Below are 10,353 nucleotides of genomic sequence, written 5' to 3' on the forward strand. Positions count from 1 at the left end.
AAAGTTTTCTCTTAAGTCTCTATACATCTTCGTACTCCCGGGATGAATTGAGTATCTAGAGTTGTGAGCGTCTCGAAGAATTTCATCTTTCAGCTCGGCTACATTGGGTATCCATATTCTGGAAGAAAATCTTAATATCCCTTTATCATCCTTTTGACTCCCTATTTCTTCTCCTGTCAAACTGTCTCGTTCATGGCTCATTACTTCTTCCTGACATCTTCTTATTTTCTCTAATAATTCTGGTTGAAAAGACATTGCACACAATACCTCTGTAGACATACTTGGAATACTAACCTCTATTTCCAGCTTCTCAAATTCCTTGATCAATTCCTCTGATGAAATTATCATGTTTAACCTTTCTTTTCTGCTCAGAGCGTCGGCCACCACATTTGCTTTGCCTGGATGATAGTTAATAGTACAGTCGTAATCCTTGATTAGTTCTAACCATCTTCTCTGCCTCATGTTCAATTCCTTCTAGGTGAAGATATACTTTAAACTCTTGTGGTCCGTGTAGATCTCGCACTTTTCCCCATAAAGATAATGCCTCCAAATCTTCAATGCAAACACTACAGCTGCCAATTCTAGATCATGCGTTGGATACTTTTCTTCATGTGGTTTCAACTGTCTTGAAGCGTAGGCTATCACCTTGTCATGCTGCATCAAAACACATCCCAATCCTTTGTACGACGCGTCACTGTAGATCACAAAATTTCCTTGTTCATCTGGCAAGACTAGTACTGGAGAAGATACTAATCTATTCTTTAATTCCTGGAAACTTTCTTCGCACTTCTCATCCCATTCAAATTTCTGGTTCTTCCTGGTGAGCTTTGTCAATGGCGTAGCTATCTTCGCAAAATCTTGCACGAATCTTCTATAGTAACCTGCCAATCCCATGAAACTTCTTACTTCCGTTGGTGTTTTTGGCCTCTCCCAGTTGATTATGGCTTCAATCTTTGCTGGATCCACTTCCACTCCTTTATTGCTAATCACGTGCCCAAGAAATCGTACTTCTTCTAACCAAAATTCACACTTGGAAAACTTTGCGTATAACTTCTCATGTCGTAGTATCTCCAGAACTATCCTCAAATGCTCTACATGCTCCTCTTCTGTTTTGGAATAGATCAAGATATCGTCTATGAACACGATCACGAATTTATCCAAATACTTCTTAAATACTCGATTCATTAGATCCATGAAAATTGCTGGTGCGTTGGTTAATCCAAATGCCATCACTAGAAACTCATAATGCCCATATCTGGTTCTAAATGCGGTCTTCGGAATGTCTTCAGGCTTGATCTTCAGTTGATGATATCCGGATCTTAAATCAATTTTAGAAAACCATATCGCGCCTTTCAATTGGTCAAACAGATCATCGATCCTCGGCAATGGGTATTTGTTCTTAGTGGTCAGCTTATTCAGTTCTCGATAGTCGATACACAGTCGCATACTCCCGTCTTTCTTCTTGACAAACAGTACTGGTGCGCCCCATGGGGATACACTGGGTCTTATAACTCCTTTCTCCAAAAGATCTTGCAGCTGAGATGCCAATTCTTTCATTTCCACTGGTGCCATCCGGTACGGAGCTTTAGAAACTGGTTCTGTTCCGGGTGCTAGATCAATCGCAAATTCAATTTCTCTGTCGGGAGGTAATCCTGGTAGATCATCTTGGAAAACATCTGAAAATTCGTTGACAACTGGAATCGCTTCTAGTGCTGGAACTTCTTTACTGGTGTCTACCACATGGGCCAAATATGCTTCACAATTCTGACGCAATAACTTTTTCACTTGAGCGATCGCTAAGAACTTCTTCTCTTGCCTATTTCCTTGAAATATTATCTTCTTCTTACTATCCAAAGTTTGAAGTCTTAATTTCCTATTCTTACAATCAATCTGAGCATTATTTTCTGACAACCAATCCATTCCTAAAATAACATCAAATTCTCCCAACTTAAAAGGTATTAAGTCGGCATAGAAATGATGTCCTCCTATCTTAATATCGCACTTCGGGCACACTCGGTTGACGGAAACTTGATCCTTATTAGCTAACTCTATCATTAATGCTTGTTCTAACAACTTAACTTCGCAATGCAGTTTATCGACAAAACTTTGAGAAATAAATGATCTTGTAGCTCCAGAATCAAATAAAACTTTAGCATCTATGGAGTTGACTGGAAGCGTACCTGCCACCACGTCTGAACTCTGAACAGCATCCTTCATAGTCATATTGAATGTCCTAGCCTTTGGCTGGTCCTTTGTTGGTGGTCCTTCAATCCTTGGCACATTAGCAGTTGGTTCAATTGTCTGGCAGTCCCTGGCAATATGCCCCATCTTTCCACATTTAAAGCACACTGTCCCTGATCTCTGAGCTGTAGTCTGACTTCGACACTCATTAGCATAGTGTCCCTTCTGATTGCACTTATAACACAACACATTAGCCTTACAAATCCCAAAATGCCTTCTACCACAAAATTTGCACTCTGATGCAGGTGGACGATTGGGTCTCTGCTGATTTGAATTCTGAAAACGGTTCCCATTTCCTGGCTGTGGTTTCTTAAATCCCACACTCTTATTATTCTGAAACTCTGGCCTTTTATTGAAACGGCCCTGGAAGTTACCTTGTTGCTGGCCTCCTCCTGAGGTTTCTATTTTCCTTTTCTTCCCATCCTTCCCTTTCTGATACATATCACTCTTACTTTCAATCACCATCGCTTTCTGCACTACTGCCACATATGAAGTCAATTCAAACATGGCCACCCTATTCTGAATCCAAAATCTCAATCCCTGTTCAAACCTTCTTGCTTTCTTTTCATCCGTGTCAACCTGGTCTGGCACGAACCTCGCTAATTCAGTAAACTTAGCTTCGTACTCAGCTACAGTAAGATCTCCCTGGGTCAAGTTCAAGAATTGGATCTCCATTTGATTCTTCATATACCTCGGAAAATACTTCTCTAGAAACAGCTCTGTGAATCTCTCCCAAGTTATAAACTCACCTCCTTCCAATGCTCGCGCGGATTCCCACCAATAGTTCGCCTCACCCTTCAGAAAGTAACTTGCAAACTTGGTCTTCTGCTCAGTTCCTACTCCGACCAATTCAAAAGCCTTTTCCATTTCCTTAAGCCATGCATTGGCTTCCATAGGATCAGCACTTCCCTTGAACTCAGGTGGCTTCACTGCTTGAAACTGCTTAAAAGTCACTGCAGGTGGTGCTGCTGCTTGCTGCTATTGTTGCTGTTGTTGCTGTTGTTGCTGCTGCGTAAGATGTAACATCTGCTGCTGCATCAGTCCCAACATCTGGATAATCGCTGGATCTGTACGGCTCTCGGTATTACCCTCTCCTGAATTATTCCTTCTCTTTGGTGCCATTATTCTGGTAAGAAACAAGCAATATATATAATAATCTGTCAAGCATTGTGTCAAATATGTAGCAATTCCTTAGCATATTAAAGTTCGCAAACACTATCTCTTCTCAAAATATCATAAACTTGCTACCATATTAACACAAGCGACATGATTATCACATAATCCTGCTTATTATCTCAAGAATAATAACACAAAGAAAATTTACCCCGAATTATCCGAACTTTTAAAATCCTCTCTTGAAATCTTAACTAAACCAACAAAATAGCAGGGCAATGACACAAGGCCTAAAGCTAAACGCAAAACAGGAAACCTAAACACCTTAACTACAACCTAACCCAATAACCTAAATTTAATCCTATAAAAGCTAAACTACACGCACCTATCTTATGTGATCTTCCTATGACTCATCTATGACAATCCTATGCCTGTTTCAGTGACCATAACCTGTGGCTCTAATACCAACCTGTGACGCCCTCCAAACCCGGGGTCTAGATTTGGGGGTCACTCGCCAATAAACCAAAATAAAATAATCACAGCGGAATAATATAATATATACGACCCCTTTACCTGCACTGGATCGATCACAGGTTATAGTATGGAACAGGCACTACTACAAATCAAGTGTTATTACAAACCATAGTCTAATTAGTTTTACAACTTATTCAAATTTTATTACAAACCTCTAGACTAATTAAGTATCCCAAACTGTCTACCTGGAAACACACCAACTATTTACAAGCACAAAACCTCTGGTCAGACCTGGAACTTAAGCTTGCTCTGGCCTAGCTGAAAGAATCAAGATATGAAACAAGTATGAGCGAACGAAATGCTCAGCAAGTAATGAATAGCTTATGATTTGGAATAACAACAGTATATCTGATGAACAAAACCAACTAAACTAACTGAACAGCATCAAAACTGAAAAAAATTTGATAATAAACAACATTTGCAATATATTATGTTTTGGGACTGGAATCCTCGAACGACGGTGTGTTGCCGCCGGTGATCAGCCGCAGAGCAACACCGGTATGCCGAAGCATATCCAACTAAACAAAAGGTACCCAAGGCACATATTGGCCTAGCAAGGTGTTATATCCTGTATAACACATAGCTCACACTGGACCGCCGCCACGGCCTCTTACGCAACCATCCAACCCATAAAAACAATTTTCCGCCAAAGGAGTCGAATCAAATGACATCCTTAACCACATAACTCCCCATTTCTCATGGTCCGGAGTTTTCTCAACAACCAATGGCGAAATAACCAGAACAATTAGTTATTCGCTAATCTCAATTTAAAGCTTTGCTGTATAGAGTAATTCATAGCGAAACATAAAACGTTTAACTATTCTGAACTTAGAATAGTATGGATATTGAAAGAATAAAGTTCAGAGTCAATATCAATTGAATGATAAATAAAGATATAGGTACTTGTATAATATGATTAGAAATGAACGTCACTTGAATGATAAGTGAAGTTAGGGTACTTGCCTGGTATGCTCAATAACCTCTTACTTTAACTCTGCTTCTAACTGCTGGCTACTATCTTCGTCTAACACTTGACTGCACTTCTAGCTACTCGATTCTATAAACAAAAGGATTATCTTAAGTGACAGAACTAAACTCAATCGACGTAATTCTACGTCTTGACATCTACCCGACCGTTTATAACTAAGCATGGCATAATAAACTGTAAACAGATAGCATACTTATCACATAACACATAATCATGACCTTTGTTTAACACATAATCACCTATTTCATGTAACACATACGTAAGATCATTACAAGACACGCCTCAGTGCGTTAAGAATGAAAATCAGGTCAATATTAGCATTTATCGATCAAATACCGACTCAAGCAGGTACATAAATCAAATGACATTGCAATACAATAGAAATTAGGTCTCAAAAGTATTTTTATTGAAAGCGCAATATTTTTCTGAGTCTGTACGCGTTCGTTTCGTATTAAACGGACAAACGGTTGATCTATTATGAATTTTTGAACATTTTTCGGAATAAAACGGGTCTCCGAATTATTTAATAATTAAATAATATGCCTCGAACACTCGAAAATAATTTTATAAAAATTATCGAGCTTAGAAAATAATTTAAAATAATGTTTTAAAGCTCGAAACTATTTTTCGGAATTTTTAAATCAATTTTAAATAATTAAATCTAATTATTAAATCAATTAAAATCAATTCATAATTAATTAAATTAATTAGTCAATTAATTATAAATTAATCGATTAATTAAAATAATTAAAAACTAATTAAAATTAATTAATAAAATAATTTCGATTTATTTTTGAATAAATAAATAATTAAAATAATTCTCTGGATTTTTAAAATAATTTTCGAAATTAAATATAGATTTTTATGATTAAAACAGAATTTTAAAATAATTTTTAAAATAAAATAATTCAGAAACAACTTCTGATTTTTGATTTAGGGAAAATATGGATTAAAGCCGGGTTATATCCCGGGTTGAAACTGACCCGACCGGGTCGTTGAAGAACAGGCCGGCCGGTGCAGATTCCGGCGGCCGGGAACGAACTCCGGCGAACTAATTCACAGCCATAAACAGATGGTTTGATGCGAATTCTGTTACCCACCAATTCCAACTCGTCATAGCAACAATAATACGGCTTAATCGATCACAGGCACCCCCTGAAACCCTGTTCCCGGCGACCATCGCCATTAACGCCGGCGAGGTGCTTGAAAATCCGGCCACTCGATTCGGGGTTCCAACACAGAAACTATATATATGAATCAACTTAAAACTTCACGATCTACACTCCTGTAACCTCCAAATCTCCCCAGAATCAACCAAATTAAAATCCCCAAATTTCGATATAAACCCTAATTAACGGAATTTATATTTCACCTATTGTTCGAATGATTTAATGGCATAAACAGAAAGAGAATAGAAATCTGAACGTTTTGGTTACTCATACTTCAAATTCTGTAATCTGCATCACCTTCAAATTTGACCTTGATTTTCAGAATTCTTCAAGAACACCAAGAACACATATTCAAAGAATTTTCAGAAAATCAAACCTTAATTTCTATATGATATTGAACTCAGTTTTTGACGTATAATATACCAAATTGACCAGAAAAACATGCTCTACAACATGGAAGCATCAAATCACATCAACAACATCAAGAACAAAAATTCATCATTTAATTATCAAATAATTCGAATATAAATAATTAAATAAGAAAATTACTGTGATTTCTGGGCAGAAACTGATGATTGATTCAAAAAGAAGATTTCGAGAGCTTCGTTTTGATATGCTGCACGCCCGAATCGGAGTTCGATAACGCCTTCGTTCGTGTGTTTGATTCTCGGAAACGTATCGGTTTCTCGGGTTTTTCTCTATTTTTACGGTATTTTAACTGGTTACAAATAAATAAACGAAATAAACTAAATAAGAAATAGGCTATTTATATTTATGGAATATTGGATCGTTCTGGATCATTTTGGATCGTTAAATTAGTTGCTTAGCCGCTAAGTAACTGTAAAAACGATACAATTCAATACCAGAATTGGATAATTATCAAAACCGGGCTTTTTATAAAACACCATATACGAACATAACGTAAAAATATCCCGTCTTTCGAGATTACGGGTTTTTATTGATTACCGAAATAACTATCGTATCGAAAATATTGCGCCGGGCCGCGCACGGGTCAAACCGTAATCCGGATCGAAAAAGTCAAAACACGGAAAATGTCCGGAATTACCAGATTAGGTTAGGAAGGAGTTTTCGGAAAAGTTTCGGGTTGTAAAAACGCAAAACGGTTGAAGTTGGAAGATTCCCGGCTTTATAAAATAATTTTATAATTATTCTGAAAATAACTAATAATTCATAAATCATTATAAAATCATATAACACTCCAAAAATTACCAGAAAAAATACCACAATTATCTATATTTTATTCTGGACATATAAAAATTCAAATATTCAAATAATGTCACATATAACATTCAGATATCTATTCTACTTTTCAGATAATTCACCAAAAATTCACATAAAATCACATAAACAATTCCGAATAATAATAATAATATTTGAAAATATATGGGATATTACATAAACCCTATTTTTATTCGAACCCAAAAATTTTAGAATAACCTAATTCTCTCCACCTCCTCCTCCTCCTTAACGTTGTTTTCTTGGTGGATACCAGTGGAGTGCTTCACGTTTGAGGAGCAGCTGCTAAGGATCTCTGATCGTTGCTTTTGGATCGCTATTAAAGGTTAGTAATCGATTCATATGTTTTAATCATGATTTATAAGCTTTTATTTGGATTTTATATGTGTAAAAGTGTTTTACCATGCCTCCGCTGCGATATAAATCCATCAATACCATATCCCCTCGAAGGTTTAAACAATGCAAATCTAGTGAAAGTAGGTAATCCCAAGTTCTTCTCGCTCTTCCTTTCCTTCTCACACCCGGCAATACTTAACCTTCACCTCTCCGCACTAGACCCGTTATACGCCTCCTCCGAACATGTACAAACCATCGCAATCTACCTTCCCTTACTTTCTTTATTATGGATGCAACTCTTAATTGCCTTATGAAAAAACCCATCGTCAATCTATCTAACAAGGTGCAGGCACAAATCCAACGCAACATCCTCATTTCCACTACCTCTAGGTGTTGTTCTTGGGTCTTCGTTACCGCCCAACATTCCGCCCCATACAACAAAGCTGGTCTAATCACCATTCCATAAAATCTTCCTTCTAATTTTAAAGGAATTTTTTTATTACACGGTATTCCTGAAACAGCCCTCCAATTTAACCATCCAGATTAGATACGATGATTAACATCGGCATCTATCTTACCATCTTTATGAATTATAGATCCCAAATACTTGAAACTTTCTTTTGGAACTAATAAATTCTCTCCAATTCTAACATTAACCCCCTCTTCATCTGGTTCGTTACTAAAATTACACCACATATGTTCAGTTTTTGAATGACTAACACGCAAGCCCGAAGTCTCCAATGTAACTCTCCATTGTTAACTTCTCATTAATCTTTGACTTTTTCTCATTAATAATAACTATGTCATCCGCAAAAAGCATACACCACGGTACAACATCCTGGATTCCTCTAGTGAGTACATCTATAATTATTTCGAATAAAAATAGACTTAATGATGATTCTTGATGAAGTCCTATCTTGACCAGAAAATATTGAGTATCACCAACAGGTGTCCTGACACAAGTCAATACTTGAGAATAACATTTCTTGAATTGCCCTCACATATATCCAGGACATACCTTTTCTCTCCTAACTTGTCCAAATTACGATGCACGGAACACTATCAAAAGCATTTTCCAAATCTATAAACACCATGTGCAGGTCCGTCCTATGTTCCCTATATTTCTCCATTAAATGCCTAAGAAGATGAATTGCCTCCGTTGTCGACCTTCCAGGCATGAAACCAAATTGATTTTCTGACACTGTAACCTTGCTTCTAAGCCTAATTTCAATGACTCACTCTCATAATTTCATAGTATGACTTAAAAGTTTAATACCACGAAAATTACTACAATTCTAAGCATCACCCTTATTCTTGTAAATTGGAATAACCATACTAAGCTTCCACTCATGTGGTATCTTACCCGTCCGAAAAATAAGATTGAAGAGTTGAGCCAACCATCGCTCACCCTCTTTACCTAAACACCACATACCTCTATAGGTATTTCGTCTGGACCAGTGGCTTTACCTTTACCCATCTTCTCTAATGCCAACTCAAGTTTTTCACCATGTATAGGTTGTATATTAGAAATGCAATGTGATTGACTAACTGTTTACCTCTCAATCTCCTCTCCACTTATACGAGACGCGTTAAATAACTGTTTGAAATAGTGATACCATCTACATTTAATATCATCATCCTTAACTAACACGCGTGCATTTTCATCCTTAATAAATATGACAAATCCCAAATCTCGTTGTCTCCTTTCTCGAGCCTTTGTTAGTTTATAAATTCCATTTGCTCCCTCATTTGTAGATAAACTTATGTACATTTCTTCATAAGCCTTATCCTTCACCTCCACCACAGCCCTTTTTGCTAGACGTTTTGTTGCCTTATAAAGAATTTTCTTTGTATCAAATTTCTCTTGTTCATTGCAGCATATAAGCTCCTTAAAGCGTGCTTGTTTAACTTTTACTCGCTCTTGCACATCCTCATTCCACCACCAAGCCTCTTTTTGATCATGAATTTTCCACGAGGTGATTCCTAACATATCTTTAGCCACACCCCTAATTAAAGAATCCAAATGATTCCATATTTGGTTTACATCATCCCCAACAAAGCTTCTTTGTTCTAAACCAATTCTTTCCTTGAAAATCCGTACTCTTTCACCCTTCATATTTTTCCATAAAATACGCGGAGTCATCTCCTGAATAACTACTGTTATCTATCTCCTCATAAAAATATCCATTACCAACAAATGATGTTGTGTAGCATACATCTCATCCGGAATCACTTTACAATTTTTGTAATTTTTGTTGCGTCTTCTCGAAAAAAAATAATCTATTTGCGTGCTACAACCTCCACTCTTAAAAGTAATTAAATGAGCATCCCTCTTTTTGAAACAAGAATTAACTATCACTAATTCATGAGCTAATGCAAATTCTAAAAGAGCACGCCCACCTTCATTCCCTATACGATATCTCAGGGGATGCCCGTTTATGGTGGTTTTTAAGTCTTAACGACACAAGGTATACCCTTCGCATCGAGTTTATGCACTTCTAAAGGAAAATCCATTATCCCCTTAACACTTGGGGCATTAATATAATACTGTTAAGGCAAGAAATAAAGTTGCATGTACAGTACAAAATACAACAAAAACTGCTACGGAAAAAGTGAAGCCGAAAATTTGGTGCAAGATGCAATAATGTTTGACAAATATGCAGTAACTTAAGGAGCTCAAGATGCAAGTAAAAATACAGTTGAATAAAGGAAGGG

The 10,353-nt window shown here is 36.9% G+C and overlaps 1 protein-coding gene across 1 annotated transcript; it reads right to left on the reverse strand.

Annotated features, from left to right (window-relative positions):
* Positions 1–9,190: 9,190 nt before the first annotated feature.
* On the reverse strand, positions 9,191–9,754 carry LOC141693456 (uncharacterized). The gene has a single exon (XM_074498562.1). It carries the CDS (start codon positions 9,752–9,754, stop codon positions 9,191–9,193), a length of 564 nt encoding a protein of 187 aa, XP_074354663.1.
* Positions 9,755–10,353: the final 599 nt, after the last annotated feature.

Source organism: Apium graveolens, chromosome 2, assembly GCF_009905375.1.
Source record: "Apium graveolens cultivar Ventura chromosome 2, ASM990537v1, whole genome shotgun sequence".
In the NCBI taxonomy this organism is placed as follows: domain Eukaryota; kingdom Viridiplantae; phylum Streptophyta; class Magnoliopsida; order Apiales; family Apiaceae; genus Apium; species Apium graveolens.

Excerpts from the sequence above, each read along its gene's own strand:
- LOC141693456 (XM_074498562.1), bottom strand. The coding sequence starts at position 9,754 with ATGAAGGGTGAAAGAGTACGGATTTTCAAGGAAAGAATTGGTTTAGAA.